A 16,180-nucleotide genomic window follows, 5' to 3' on the forward strand; every position below is an offset into this window, starting at 1 on the left:
CCCTACATATAATTCATCTCCATTACATAGAATACCCTTTTCCCCAACCATTGCCAAATGTTTACTATAATAATACTAATTATACTTGTATAATCACTATCATTTACTTTTTTACTTTTCAAAGTACCTTCATATACATTATCTAAAGGATCTTTTAAGCAAATATATTTGTCATTTTCCTCATGCCCCTGAAAGTGAGTTTTTGTGTCTAGTTATAAATGTTCCTTGGTCCACAGTTGTTGCTTCACTTCTTTAAACAAAGAATAAAATTATATTTTGTTAAGCTTTGGTTTTAATTATAGCTATCAAGTGCTCTTCAGATATTTTCATTTTAAATTAAAGTACATGATAGTTGTTCTTTTATTACAGTGGTCACTGCCTGTAACATGTCTGGTGCAGCTATGTATGAACTGGTAAGAGTGGGCCATAGTGAACTGGTGGGAGAGATTATTCGGTTGGAAGGTGAGATGGCCACTATCCAGGTGTATGAAGAAACCTGTATCCTTCTTGTTAACAGAAAAAATGTTATGGCAAAGGCAGAAGCAGCAAATGTGGTTTTTAGATTTTAATTTACAAAATCAGAAGCATTATTTAAAAATCATACACATACACACACATAAGACCCTCCTCTGACGTGTAGCAAAATGGAGAACAGCTACTAGAAAAGAGTAAAGCTACTAGAAATTAGGAACTTATTATCTTCAGAAAGATTTGTAAGAAACTGCCTATTTCTTAAAATGAAAAAATGTTGTTTTAAGTTGTGTACTAAGCATAGATGTAGTATGGTGACATTGTTAAATAAAACCGTCAAATAGCCATGTAAATGAATGGCAGCAATATGTAGTAATATTTGTTTCTTTGGGAGAATTCTTGTGATTTCATTGTCATTAATTTAGTAGCTGAAACATTGCATGACAACTGTAGCTTAGGGGAATATTTACTGTAACCTTTTGAGAACCAAAATTTTTGCTTTTAAATATAATATGTTTGCCATTTTTAAACTTAAAAAAAGGAAAAAATAAAGGCTTGATAAATTATTTCAGATTCCTATATTTAACTGTATAGAAGACTTCAAATTTTTTCATTATTCTTTTATAAGGCTACATGGACTTGTACAATATTTGTTTAGCAATGCTTTTATATAGTGCTAAATTGCATATCAAGATATATGTTGACCTAATTGAAGGATCGTGTCAAATTCTTCATCATATTTCTCAATTTCTTCATCTTCTGCAAGGATGTTGGTATATAAATGGTGGTTTGTTTGCTTATGTGCCTCATGAGCACTTTAGGTCAGATTCACCATAAAATTATGTTTCTTGTTGCTTTAATCATCACTAACTAAAATTTCACCTGGAGCATACTCTGTTGCAGAGAGCATAGCATAGAAGATAATGGAGCAAAGAGCAGTTTGGAGGGCAGCACTACAGAGGCTTGTGGGAAGCAGTGACAGCATAAAAAGTCTATTGGGAGGGGAGCAGTCTTGTGGAAATAGGGTTCATCACACAGGACAGTACCCCATCAGCATGTGTAGCTTCTTCTCCAGAATCCTTCAAGACAATTGTTCCCACACTTCCAAAGGACCATGCAGCAAGTTGTCAGAACAGCATTCATAGCAACTTTGGGGAAGAAGGTCCTCCCAATTTTAGCCCCCTTTGGAAAAGCCTCCTTCATCCTATACTACTTCCTGCTGTACCTTGTTCATGTGAAAATTTGGCTCAACTTCTTTGCATCTTTTGACTCCATAATGAGATTAGATGTATCCATTTCCTCACTACCCACTGATTCCATGGCCCCTTACAGTCTGGCTTCTAGCCATACAACTTTGTAGAAACTATTCTCCTCAAGTTTTCCAATGATCCATTTAATTGCTAAATATGGTGGGCTTATAAGAAATTTATTAGCAGCCACAACATTTCCTATCTTTAAAAATGATTCCTGGGGTAGCTAGGTGGTGCAGTGGATAGAGCACCGGCCCTGTATTTAGGAGGACCTGAGTTCAAATGCAGCCTCAGACACGTGACACTTACTAGCTGTGTGACCCCAGGCAAGTCACTTAACCCAAATTGCCTCACCAAAAAAAAAAAATAAAAAATAAAAAAGGATTCCCTCTACTGGCTGTGTGACCCTGGGCAAGTCACTTAACCCCAATTGCCTCACCAAACAAAACAAAAAAAAAAGATTCCTTCAAGGTCCAGCTTGTGTGCTACCTCCCATAGGAAGCCTCTTGTGAACCCCTTTATCTTTGCTCCCTTACTCTTTAGATGATCATGTATATGTTTATCTGTTTACATGTTGTATCTCTGTAGTTAGAAGTTCCTTGAGAACAAGGCCTACTTTTTGTTTGTTTGTTTGTTTTATCTGTATAGCCCTAGTGCATAGCACTAGGCTTCTAGTAGACATTTAATAAATGTTTAGGAATTTTAGGAAACTATAGCTCAAAGTATGTTGATTAAGAAAATGTACCAGGGGCAGCTAGGTGGCGCAGTGGATAGAGCACCGGCCTTGGAGTCAGGAGTACCTGAGTTCAAATCCGGCCTCAGACACTTAACACTTAATAGCTGTGTGACCCTGGGCAAGTCACTTAACCCCAATTGCCTCACTAAAAAAAAAAAAAAGAAAAGAAAATGTACCATAGGAAAAAGCTATGAAACTAGGAGTTGTAAAGTATGTGAATTTTGTTATCAGTTTTCAGTCAGTTTCTGAATTTTCATCTCTTTCCTCATATAAATCACTTCCCAGTTCATAAGATTCTTAAGTATAACTTTAGTTTGTGAATTTTGAACTTCATACTAAGAAGTGGACTTGACTTTAGACACTAAAACTAAATTTTCAAGTCTCTGTCCATCATTCATAGATTTATTTCTGCAGTAATATGGTATTTAAGCATTTCATAATATGTATAGACACAATGTGTACACACATGAACATGTATTGTGACTGTAGTGGCTTTCTTTCTGTTAAAATTTTCATATCAAGTTTTTCCTTAGCTTAGTGTTTCCAGCTGGTGTATCTGTTGGTGATCCAGTACTCCGGACTGGCAAACCCCTCTCTGTGGAGCTAGGTCCTGGCATAATGGGAGCCATTTTTGATGGCATTCAGAGACCTTTGTCGGACATCAGCCATCAGACTCAAAGCATTTACATTCCCAGAGGAGTCAACGTATCTGCTCTTAGCAGAGATATCAAATGGGAATTTACGCCTTATAAAAACCTTCGGGTATGTTGTGGCTCAATGACCAAGATCTTATAATGTTTCTGCAAAGAAGATCATAGGTTTAGAACTAGAAGGGGGAAGAGGTTGGAATGAAGGAAATAACACAAGGAGATTATGTTTGATTACAGTGCAATCCCAAATAGATCACAAAACATATTTGAATTTTTCCATGTTTTTTAGAGCAACCATATTTGCTGAAATGGTAGCAGTAATGTACTTAGAAATCGGGCAGAAGTCCAAGATTATTCCAGTGGAAGTGAACCAATTGGCATTTGTTTTAAAATTAACAAAATAACTATGTGTTCTCTAGGTTGGCAGTCATATCACTGGTGGCGATATTTATGGATTAGTAAATGAGAACTCCCTCATCAAACACAAACTTATGCTGCCACCCCGTAACCGAGGTACAGTGACGTACATTGCCCCACCTGGCAACTATGATACCTCAGTAAGTATCTTTCAGATGTTTTGGACAATGTAATTCTTATCCCTATGTTGTGTTGTTTTTTCAGTTCCCTAAGTAACATTTAACTTCAACTAATACTCACTTTAATTAAGTGAAACTTAACTTTGAGAAGAATTCTCGTAATTTTTATTTTAATTGGGGCTTTTTAACAGGGTTGGTCTTGGGAATAAGGACTACAAAGTATATTTTTATTTGACTTGACTAAGAGACAGGAGAAATATCTGGAGTTCATTTTTCCCTCTTAAATTCCGTCTTCTTGAAGCTCTACTCCTGTAGGAATCCAACAGACCTTGATCCCCCTTCTCTTCTGTTTATATTTATATACTTAACTAAATGAATGGTATATAAGAGGGATTAAACTTTTTTAGAAATTTATAGTTTAATATTATTCAAATTGATTATGGCTTTCTTATTGAAGTATATCAGATACTTAGATTAAATATTATAATTTATCATTTTGTTATAGTTTGAATAAGAAACATTCAATTTGATAGCAAATTTTGGTGTCCTCTTATAGGATGTTGTCTTGGAACTTGAATTTGAGGGAGTAAAAGAGAAGTTCACCATGGTCCAAGTGTGGCCTGTCCGTCAAGTCCGTCCTGTCACTGAGAAGCTGCCTGCCAATCACCCTCTGTTAACTGGCCAGCGAGTACTTGATGCCCTTTTCCCGTAAGCACACTCTGTGTTTGCTAGTGCTGAGCTGTCCTAGTTGGGACTGTTTCTGCTAATCTTGCCATGGGTTATCCACATGCCATTATGAACAAGAGCAGACTCTTGGGTAGCAGTTTTTAAGTTTTCTAAATATGGTACATGTATTTTCATGTGGTCCTCACATGTACCTGGGAAGGTAGATCATGGTGATAGTGATGGTGATGGTGATGATGCCCCTTTTATAGATTGGGAAACTGAGACTGAGAAAGGTAAAAAATGCTTTGTTCTTGGCCTTAAAGCTAGTAATGTCACAAGTGGGATTCAAACCCAAGTCACATTTCCATGTAGTAGAACTTTTTCTACCAGGCCCCATATTCAAATAAATTCTATTTTTTTAGATTCCAGAGTATTTTGTAAAATTTCCTGGGGAAAAAATCATTATCTATAAAAAGCACTGCAGTCCTCTTTTTAAAGTTCCTGCGACCTATATAATAAAAGTGATTTCTTCTATAAATATAACTTTAAAAAACACACACAGCAAAAAAGGAAAAAATTTTCTCCATTATCTAGGTACTTTTATTTTCTTAGAAATAGAAGTGCTATATTGCAGTACATGGTTTTCTTCCTTCACTAGAAAATGAATAATCTAGAAAACATTTTCTTTGTCCAGATGTGTACAAGGAGGAACTACCGCTATCCCTGGTGCTTTTGGCTGTGGAAAAACTGTGATATCACAGTCTTTATCCAAGTATTCAAACAGTGATGTGATCATCTATGTGGGTTGTGGAGAAAGAGGAAATGAAATGTCTGAAGTACTCAGAGACTTCCCAGAGGTTAGTATCCACAAGGCAGAGCATCACACAATGTTTGGGAGAAACCCCAATAATGGGTGGAGTGGTCATTGTAATTAATGGAACACTGTAGCAGCTGAGACCCCCAATGACTAGAAAAGACCTCTTAGCTTTCAGCAAAGTGAAAAACTTCCACTTAGGAAATAAGTTCAAGGGAAAGAATGGGTTTTTTGTTTTGTTTTGTTTTTTCAAATTATTTACAGCAAAAAAACACTGGAATTTGTGATGATTTTCAGTTCCTAGAAAAAAAGATAAAGGAAGACAAGTACACATTTTTTACTTGTAAACTTTATATTGAGTGTTCTTTAATATATGAAACCTAGTAGATGTATTTTCAGGTAAATAATACTGGGGTTTTTTTTAATTAAGTGAGGAAGGCAATTGCATTTTCACAGCACTCGTGCAAGTAGGCTATTAATATGGCCATGCTGTGATGAGGTGGGTATAGGATGTTTATAAGGGTGAATATATGGTGTGTAATCTCCAATTCAATTGAATAAACATTTAGTAAGTACATACTGTATGCCAGGCATTGTGCTAAATGCTGGGGATAAAAATAAGAAAGAAAAAGCAACATAGTCTCTGCCCTTGAAGAGTTTACAGTAGAATGGGAGAAGCAAAACACACAAGGAAGCTAAGAAGGAGGAATGGGGGAAGGGATTTTCAGTGGACTCAGACCAAGCAGAGGTGCTGATGGGAAATGGAGAGTTACTGTGAAAGTTCTGAGCCCTCTGTAAAGGAAGGTTTGGGGAGGAGTTTATTAAAACTGAAGCCGAGGTGAGTGAAAGAGCTAAAGTGTTAAGTCTCCACAAGTCATTATGAGATTTAAGGAAGCAAAAATACCCCCAAAGAGTTATTTCTGTTGGAACAGAAGAGTGTTTAGGAGCCACCGGTATTCTTCATCCTGGTACTGAGATGATACTGTCAGTACTAGGTCCTTTTAGATTTCCAAGGGTTAAAGTACCTTGTGCTACATTGATGGCAGTCCTGCCTTATACCCAACACCATTCTTGACATGCTGGTGTGCTGCCCAGTGATATCCTACAAGGTCAATAAACCACTGCCTGCTGTCATTATTGGACAATTTGAAAGGTACATTAGCTTCCTGGTGACAAGAATACAGCTCATAGTACAGCATGTGGTGCCCCAGTATGGTATTTAATAGATGATACTTTGTTGTGAAAAATAACAAGTTTAGAGCAGCAGGAAAGAAACTTTGAAATCACAGTTTAGCCTCCAACTTTGATAGAAGAGGAAGCAGGGGCCTAGAGAGAGAGAGTGACTTGCCCATGGTCACCCAGGTAGGAGCAGAGTAGAGAACAAGATCCAGAGCTATAAAGGGACATTAACATTAGTGATTACAATATCTGGTCCAGCCCTCTCATTTTACAGAGATTGGGGGATCAGGGCTCAGAAAATTATAAGCGACTTTGCTCCAAATTCATCCATTGGGAGAGCTGGGATTCAAAATCAAGTCCTCACAATGAATGAATGAATGTATGAAATTTTCTGAAATAAAATCTGTTTCAATGAGTGACTCAATCTGACTTAGAAATTAGGAGAACTCTAAACAGATTCTCTCTTTGTAGTTAACAATGGAAGTTGATGGGAAGGTGGAGTCTATAATGAAGAGAACAGCTTTGGTGGCTAACACCTCCAACATGCCTGTCGCTGCTAGAGAAGCTTCTATTTACACTGGTGAGTCCAATAATATATTCTTCATCTGTTCTCAAAAGATGTAGTGCTCAATCTTTTTCTTTCTTTTTTTTTTTTTTTAGTGCTCAGTCTTAACCTTGCTTCTCTTTTTGATTTTTTTACATCCCTCTATATCTAAACTATTAGCATGTGTTGTTGGGTTGGTTTTTTTGTTTTGTTTGTTTTGTTTTAGTGAGGCAATTGGGGTTAAGTGACTTGGCCAGGGTCACACAGCTAATAAGTGTTAAGTGTCTGAGGCCAGATTTGAACCCAGGTACTCCTGATTCCAGGGTCGGTGCTCTATCTACTGTGCCACCTAGCTGCCCCTTGTTTTTTTTTTAATCTAAGAAATTTAGCCTTTCACATTTTCACCTGTACCTGGTTCTGCTTACTAACATTTTTGGCTTATGGGCATATACATGTTACACACAGTGTTGGTGACATGTCATCAAAGTCAAATGTAATGGTTCTCAGCAAGTTGATAATTACTTTTTGGGGGGAAGGGGACTGTATCATTCAATAAAAGCAGGATTTCTTAAGTTAATATACTTAAGGCAAGTTTTTGGACAATACATTTAGTAACCAAAAAGCATATTTGCTATTCTAGAAAGCTATCAAAATATCCAAATAATATTAATGTAGTGAACATTTAGAAGATATATAAATAACAGACTAGCACTTTTTCTTTTTGAGTGTTATGTTGAAACCTCCCACAAAATATTTGTGGTTGTGTTTTTTGTTTTGTTTTGTTTTTCCTGAAAGTATCCAATTTGGTATACATTCTATTAGAAAGAATGTTAATGTATTTTTAATTTTTTAACTGGAATCTTTTTTGGTACTTGTTCTAATAGCCTTTGTGAAAACATCAGAATTGTATTTTTACTTTTATATAAGTTTTTCTAGACTAATAAATATAATTTAGTATTTTGGAAAAATTTTTATTAACATTTGTCAGCTGTGATACCCAGTTTTAGATATTGAAATAATTTCTGATAAATAAGTAATTCATTATTTTATTGCATATCCTTTCTGTTTAATTTGGAAGTGAAACAAAATAAAATTTGATGAGCTTTGGTTACCTCGTATTAAAAAAAAATCTTTGAAATTTAGCTACCTTATATATTAACTTTCTTAAAATTTTATACTATGGTATAGGAGAAAATATGAACATATGGCCTACTGACTAGTTTTTATAGAAACTTTGCTGTTTATTTAGCACATAGTATTGAACATTTTGAGTGGTCCTGCCCTAACTTCCTTAGAGGACCCTTGGTGATTTAACACGGTGCCAGCAGGTGACTTTTCCAAAATATATATTTCCTTGTTACTAGGTACCTATATTTTACCATTTTTAAAATAAGTCATTTGGTTTTGTTTTTGTTTTTAGTGAGGCAATTGGGGTTAAGTGACTTGCCCAGGGTCACACAACTAGTAAGGGTTAAGTGTCTGAGACCAGATTTGAACTCAGGTCCTCCTGACTCCAGAGCCAGTGCTCTATCCACTGCACCACCTAGCTGCCCCCAAAATAAGTCATTTGAAAGCATGCAAAAAAGATGTTTTTTTCTTTAAGCTGAATAAGCTATAGGGTATAATGGAGAGATTGGCTAAGTTCAAAGTCAGATGAGTTTAGTATTTTTCAGTTACATGTAGAGATAGTTTTCAACATTTGTTTTTATAAGATTTCCAATTTCAAATTTTTCTCCCTCCCTCCCCCCTTCCCCAAGACAGCAGGTAATCTGATATAGGTTATATATATACAATAACATTAAACATATTTCTGCATTAGTCATGTTATAGGAGAAGAATCAGAGCAAAAAGGAAAAACAACAGCACCAAAAACAAAAGAAATAATATGGTTCGATCAGCATTCATATTCCACAGTTATTTTTTTTTGTCTAGATTTTTTCTGGATATTTTAATATAAACTTATCTCCAATAAGATACTGCTGTCAGGAAAGAAGAAAGGATTTTTCCATCATGAGTCCTTTGGAACTTTCTTATACCATTTTATTGGTGAGAAGAATCTAGTCTATCACAGTTGATCAACACATAATGTTGATGATACTGTGTTTAATGTTCTTCTGGTTCTGCTCATCTCACTCATCATCAGTTCATGCAAGTCCTTCCAGGTTTCTCTGAACTCTTCCTGCTCATCGTTTCTTACAGCACAATATAATTCCATTACATTCATATACCATAACTTGTTCAGCCATTCCCCACTTGATGGGCAACCCCTCAATTTCCAATTCCTTTATTTTGCAGGTTTTTAAGGGGGAAATCACTTTATCAGCTCCAAAGCATGCTATAAATGTGAGCTATTATTGCTCAGAATTATACTTCATTTTTCCACCTTCTGTTTCAACATAGGAATTCCTGAAGGCTTTAATTTTTTTAAAAAATGTTTATAAGGAAATATAAAATGCAAGAATTAAACTACTGAGCAAGATTTAAATTGTTATACAGTACAACCTATATAAATATATAAATTAGGACCAAGCACAATCTGGGCATTAAAAAATGTGGTTACCCTTGACACTTACTAGCTGTGTGACCCTGGGCAAGTCACCTAACCCCCATTGCCCTGCAAAAACAAACAAACAAACAAAAAAATGTGGTTACCCAAGGACAACCTCCCACACAATACAAAATTTTAGTGTGTAAACTGACACACTGAGACCTTTCCCCTGGAAAGGTAGTCTCTCAGATGATATGAAGGAATAGTGGATTTAAATTATATTCAATTTAAATTATCATTTAATATAAACTTATCTCCTATAAGATACTGCTGGCAGGAAAGAAGAAAGGATTTATATAGCATCTGCTATGTGCCAGGCACAAAGTGTTTTATAAATATTATCTTGTTTAATCCTCATAACAACCCTGACAGGTAGGTGCTATTACTATCCCCATTTTATAGTTGAGGAAACTGAGGTAGACAGAGGTTAAGTGACTTGTCCAAGGTCACTCAGGTTGTAAGCGTCTCAAGTTGGATTTGAACTCAGGTCTTCATGACTGTAGGCCCAGTCACTTACCTGTCTCTGGAAGTATTACATTTATTAGCATACTCATTGTGGTAACAGAAGGATCATTGGATTATTTTTCAAGGACCTGGCTCTGAAAATCACTATCTGTGTGGCCCCAACTGGAGGGGTCCCTCATATATGAAGTATGGATTCTCTTTGCTCTGGTTAGGATACAGGATGGTTTTGAAGGTCCAATGAGATAATATCTGTGAAAACACTCCCATCTGTTTTAAAAGCTATACAGTTATAAGATGATCTTTTTAATGATCTCTGTTTCACAGATGGGAAAACTAAAACTCAGAAAAGTTGATTTGCCCAGGGTCATGCAGATAATATGTGACAAAGCCAGCATCTGTTGACTCTTAGCTCACTTCTCTTTCCATTAGTTTGTAATCTCATCCAAGCATTTGAGTATATGTAAAAAGAGCAATTATGACATAGTAGAATTACTTCAATGAATGAGGCTGTGTGATTTTTAACAGTTAATGTGTTTCTCATCAAGAGGGGGAAAAAGGTTGGCAATTAGGCAGTCTTTTGAGCTTCATGGTGCAGGGAGTAGAGCAATAGGCCTCTAGTCAGGAAGACCTAAATTCAAATGTGGCGTCAGACACTTACTAGCTGTATGACCTTGGGCAACTCACTTAACCTCTGTCTACCTCAGTTTCCTCAACTGTCAATAAGGGTAATAATAGCACCTCCCTCACAAGGTTGTTGTGGTGATCAAACAAGATAATATTTGTTAGCAACAATAGTGCCTGACACATCATAGATACTTAAGAAATGCTTGTTTCCTTCCTTCCTAAATAAAAATCATTTCAGGCTCTCATTGAGTTACTATAAAGAATGTTCTGTATTTGTTGCTTTAAAAAATTGGTGCTCTTCTGAATTAAAAGGACTTTGGTGGCACTTGATTAGCTTTATAACTTTTCCCCCTTCATTCCTCAAATCCAGGAATTACTCTGTCTGAATATTTCCGTGACATGGGCTACAATGTCAGTATGATGGCTGATTCTACATCTCGATGGGCAGAAGCCCTTAGAGAAATTTCCGGTCGCTTAGCTGAAATGCCTGCTGGTGAGTCGTCCTCATATCACTCTTTAATCTAATCCAAGTATTTTAGTTTGTGTGTTTCCATTTTTAAGAAAACTGACCCTCTTTCCTGATTTTTGCAGACAGTGGTTATCCTGCATATCTTGGTGCCCGTTTGGCCTCTTTTTATGAGCGAGCTGGCCGAGTAAAATGTCTTGGAAACCCAGAAAGAGAAGGCAGCGTCAGCATTGTAGGAGCGTAAGTGTACAAAATCTGTGTTTCAGATGAAAGGACTTTTTTTGTTTTTTAAATAATCGTTACATTAAAATGCCATGATGTTTGTTACTAACTTGTGACTTTTGGAACTGTTATGTGAATGAACATGTACATATCATACCACTAATTGCTGAGAGAAAAATATACTAAATTTGTCAGATCTTGGTTTTGTTTAAAATAGTCAGTCTTGTCCCATTCAATGTTTGTTTCATTTTGTTTTGACCTGGTGATATATGTTTTCCTGGATACCCATAGGGAAATAAACACGAAATGTGATTATTTTTATCTTTTCAATTTGACTTTGGGGGGGGGGGTGAGGCAATTGGGGTTAAGTGACTTGCCCAGGGTCACACAGCTAGTAAGTGTCAAGGGTCTGAGGCCAGATTTGAACTCAGGTCCTCCTGAATCCAGGACCGGCGTTCTGTCCACTGCACCACCCAGCTGCCCCTATTGTTATCTTTACAAACGATATATTGGATTCACCAACCTTTGACCTATATCTTTGTCTTACTTAGGTAATTTTTTCTCTTCAAAAAATACACATGTGTACGGGGCAGCTGGGTGGTGCAGTGGATAGAGCACCAGCCCTGGACTCAGGAGGACCTGAGTTCAAACCTGGTCTCAGACACTTAACACTTATGAGCTGTGTGACCCTGGGCAAATCACTTAATCCCAATTGCCTCACAAAAAAACAACAACAACAAAAATACACGTGTGTGTGTGTCTGTGTGTCTGTGTGTGTGTGTGTGTGCATACATACATTTGTATGTAAATATGTGTATATGTATGCATGTATACATACTTATGTATCTCAGTAAAAATAGAACATGCAATCATATATAGAACCAATTTACCATTTACCAAAGGGAAGTGTGTGTGTGTGTGTGTGTGTGTGTGTGTGTGTGTGTGTGTGTGTGTGTGTGTGTGTGTGTGTAGTCTTATCAAAATAATTACCATGAAATCTTAATTGCTCTATACATGATATTTTATCATATTTTCTAACATTTACTTTTATATGGTTGTAGTCTGTTGTTTTCTTTCTATTACTCAACCTGTCTTTCTGTATGTCTTTATTAGTCTTCATAGTTGTCATTTTAATGGTACAATAGTATTCCCCTACTTTGATACGGGCATATTACTCTTTAATCTAATCAAGTATTTTAGTTCGTGTGTTTCCATTTTTAAGAAAACTGACCCTCTTCCCTGATTTTTGCAGACAGTGGTTATCCTGCATATCTTGGTATCCTTTCCCCAATCATTGGACGTATGAACAGTTACTACTTTTTCCAGAAATAAAACTATTATGAATATTTTGATAATGTAATTTGTTTTTCCTTTTAATGACATCCTTAAGATAGAATCCTAGTAGTCATTTCTCACAGTGTTTCCATGTTGCTGCCTCCAAGTATGTGTGAATCCTTCCTCATGGGTGTTTGTAATAACTCTTATTCTCTTTGGTTTTTCTCCTTAGTGTTTCTCCCCCTGGTGGTGATTTCTCTGATCCTGTCACATCTGCCACTCTTGGTATTGTCCAGGTAAGCTCTTTTTTGATAGAATCAACACTTGAACAATTTCTTTGAGCTCTTATTCAAATTCAGCTATAAAAGAAGGAATGTTAGTGAATAACCAGATTTACACTAAATGCTTTTCAGAAGCATTCCTTATATTGAACATCACTAATATTCAGGATTAAATTTGGACACACGAGAGGCAGTGTGTCGTATAATACATAGAGCCTTTCTGCATTTGGACCAATGGAGGGCCTCTTTTGTCCCTTATTCCATGAGTCTGTTGTGAAGAGTAGGCAAAAGTTAGGCAGGAACATTACTGTTCTCACATAAAATATTTGTTGTAAAATTTGTATCTGCTACCTAATGGTCTTTATATCTGTATTTTATGAATATATGTAAAATGTTTACAAACATTCTTCTTTGGAAAATTGACTCCTCTTGCAGGATGGGCTTTTATTTTTGCCTAAATATGATTGGACTGTATTGAATGTTTTCAGACAGAAAAGTGATGGTGTTATACAAATGTAATCATACTGTATGATTTGCAATTCATGATGGAACCTTTAATCTAGGGTGGGATTTAATATATATGAATAAGTTGATTTTGATATCTTTTTTTAAATGGTTTAAACACAGTTTGTTCTTTTGGACAGGTGTTCTGGGGCTTAGATAAGAAACTAGCTCAGCGTAAGCACTTCCCTTCAGTAAACTGGCTGATCAGCTACAGCAAGTATATGCGTGCCTTGGATGAGTACTATGACAAGCATTTTACAGAGTTTGTTCCTCTGAGGACCAAGGCTAAGGAGATCCTGCAGGAAGAAGAGGATCTGGCAGAGATCGTACAGCTTGTGGGCAAGGTGTGTTGTTTACATCTACGTTTAGAAAGTGGGCGAGATTTTTGGCAGTGATGTTGGGATAGGTGGGACTTTATATATGTGAGCTCATTCATCATTCACCTGCTATAGATTTCCATATACCAGTTCACTTATTAATTCAGCATATAATTATTGAATTCTGACTGTTCTTCAAAGTGGGATGACTAGGTGTGAAACAAATACAAGTAGCACCTGTTCTTTACAGTCTAGTCATTAATGTCATGTTGACATGATATGTGTTTTTTTCTGCTTGTGGGGAAGGAGAAGTGAAAGGGAGAGGTGCCAGCAAGAAGACTGCCCAAAAGAAAAGAAGGTCATTGAATCCTTTTTTTTTTTTTAAGTACACAAAAGAAAACCAAAGGAAGACCAGAGCAGACAAAGCAGAGCAGCTTTGAAAATTATATGTTGGATTTATTTGAATGGAAAAGCCAGCTGTACACAATAGAAATTATGATTTCATGTACAGTCTTCTGTTTTGTATATGGAAATGCTTGTTTTATTTGGTTTTTGTTCAGAATAAAAATAAACCAAAACTGTTCTTAGAAAATTATGTACCTGCTATATTAGTAAATTTTTATTGAAAAAATAAAGTGAGGTTGATAGGAAAATTCAAGTGGTCTGTCATAAATATATAGAAACAGCAACAGACAAGAGCTTTCAAGAGAGTTCTTTGGAATAAGCAATTAAGAGAAGTACTTCATTTATTAATCTTCAGTAGGCTAACATGTTAGCTTTTAAGAATAATGAAATACTGTATATGAAATATTTCATTAGAAAATTGAAGAATTCCCTTCCACTAGGACTTTGTTTTCTGTGTAATATTGCCTATGTTTAAAGTAGATCGGCACTTTTTTTTTTTTTGGTGAGGTAATTGGGATTAAGTGACTTGCCCAGGGTCACATAGCTAGTAAATGTTAGGTGTCCGAGGCCAGATTTGAATTCAGGTCCTCCTGACTCCAGGGCCAGTGCTCTATCCACTGCACCACCTAGCTGCCCCCCCCCTTTTTTTTAATCTTCATTGGAATCTACTATTGTTGTTATCACTACTTTCAGACAAACCATAATTTGGAACTCTTATTTGCATAAATCTATGATAGATCAAAAATTTCAGGTTCAAACAGTGCGTTTACTCAATAAATAAGAATGCCAAGATGAGAGAAGCATATAGCAGTACTAAAGGGTCTTTTGAACACAATCTCAAAGCATTCATTGAGTGCTTAACTATACATGTTATCGTATTAACAGCTGTGAAGACCCAGCTAAAATGATATATTTATTCACAGTTCTATAATTTAAAATTTTGTCAATCTTGTATTTTATAGGCTTCTTTAGCAGAAACAGATAAAATTACCCTGGAGGTAGCAAAACTTATCAAAGATGACTTCCTGCAGCAAAATGGATATACTCCTTATGACAGGTAAGCCATGGTGGTTTTTATTCATTTGTTGTTGTTTTAGTACAGTAAGAGCCTTTCTGTTCATCAGTTAATGAGCGACCAGTGGTAATAAATGTCATCATAGGAAGAGTTAGAAAGAATACCTTCCTCCTGTTTTAGCTAACATTTATCCAGCTATGACTCTCAGGACCCTAACTGCTCAGGGAATAGTCTTTGAAGAGATACTTCACTGTATCAGATAATTTTAGAATCATTTATTGTTACCTCCCCCAAAGACTTTTCTTTGCCATAGTTTACTACCTCCCTGCCTTTTTATAATTAAAGGTCTTTATTTTCACCTTCTCTACTTGTAGCTAGCTATCCTTTTTTTGTGGCTTATCTCTTCCCCAAAAGTCCTGTTTCTCATTCTTCTTCTTTACCAAATACATTCATGGACACACACACACACACACAAACTTACCTCTAGTTTTCATCTGTCATTATCTCTGCTGCATTTTTGGCTTACCATGACCTTTCTTTTCTTATTCTAAGAGCTAAAGTCCTTAAATTTGTCTTCCCTGATTCATTAGTTACAATCAAGTATAAAACTAAAGATAACTGAGCATAGCCATAGAAAAGTTCCTGGGCAAGGAAGGATTTTTATATATCATTTCAGCCACAGAAACATTAGAAAATCCATGTCACAGTGACCTCTATGTATGGTGTGCTTGAATATGTGACCCATAAATGTCAGAATAGGTTGATGATATGAATATGTAGTGCCTTCACCTATATAGATCACAGCCCATAGATGTGGCCTTCTTATCCTGTGTATTTTTTACTCCATAAAGTTTCTGTCAGCCATATATTTATATCACATTACAAGTTGCCTTTTTGAAGCAGCTTGTCCATACCAGGCTATAGGAAGTTCATATTATTTTTAAAAGCCTGGGCTGCTTGTTTGTTATTCATTAAGCCTTGTCCAGCCGTCTCAAGGGAGTCTTTATTATCATTTGAGTTACTTCTTAAACTGCAGAGCACCAGAACAAGCCTTCAGAGAGTAATTAAATTTTAGCAGTAATCTTCCATCTCTCCTTCTGTTTTACTCTGGCTGTGAAACATACATATGGTAATAGACAAAGGAAATTGATTCATCTGAGTTTTTTGCCATGAAAAAGTATTGGTCAAAAGTCCCTCCTTTTTTTTCTACTT

General features: G+C 36.1%; 1 protein-coding gene across 2 annotated transcripts in view; it reads left to right on the forward strand.

The window, feature by feature from the left end:
• Positions 1-16,180, forward strand: part of ATP6V1A (ATPase H+ transporting V1 subunit A) — a 50,515-nt gene that overhangs the window by 29,151 nt on the left and 5,184 nt on the right. For both annotated transcript variants that reach the window (XM_043999178.1, XM_043999177.1), the window contains 11 exons: positions 370-498; positions 3,005-3,219; positions 3,527-3,664; positions 4,200-4,351; positions 5,004-5,166; positions 6,774-6,882; positions 10,854-10,976; positions 11,075-11,189; positions 12,679-12,742; positions 13,372-13,575; positions 14,916-15,010. In XM_043999178.1, the coding sequence (XP_043855113.1) occupies positions 370-498; positions 3,005-3,219; positions 3,527-3,664; positions 4,200-4,351; positions 5,004-5,166; positions 6,774-6,882; positions 10,854-10,976; positions 11,075-11,189; positions 12,679-12,742; positions 13,372-13,575; positions 14,916-15,010 (1,507 nt within the window). The remainder of the gene's footprint in view (positions 1-369; positions 499-3,004; positions 3,220-3,526; positions 3,665-4,199; positions 4,352-5,003; positions 5,167-6,773; positions 6,883-10,853; positions 10,977-11,074; positions 11,190-12,678; positions 12,743-13,371; positions 13,576-14,915; positions 15,011-16,180) is intronic.

This window comes from Dromiciops gliroides, chromosome 3, assembly GCF_019393635.1.
Source record: "Dromiciops gliroides isolate mDroGli1 chromosome 3, mDroGli1.pri, whole genome shotgun sequence".
NCBI classification, from domain to species: Eukaryota; Metazoa; Chordata; class Mammalia; order Microbiotheria; family Microbiotheriidae; genus Dromiciops; species Dromiciops gliroides.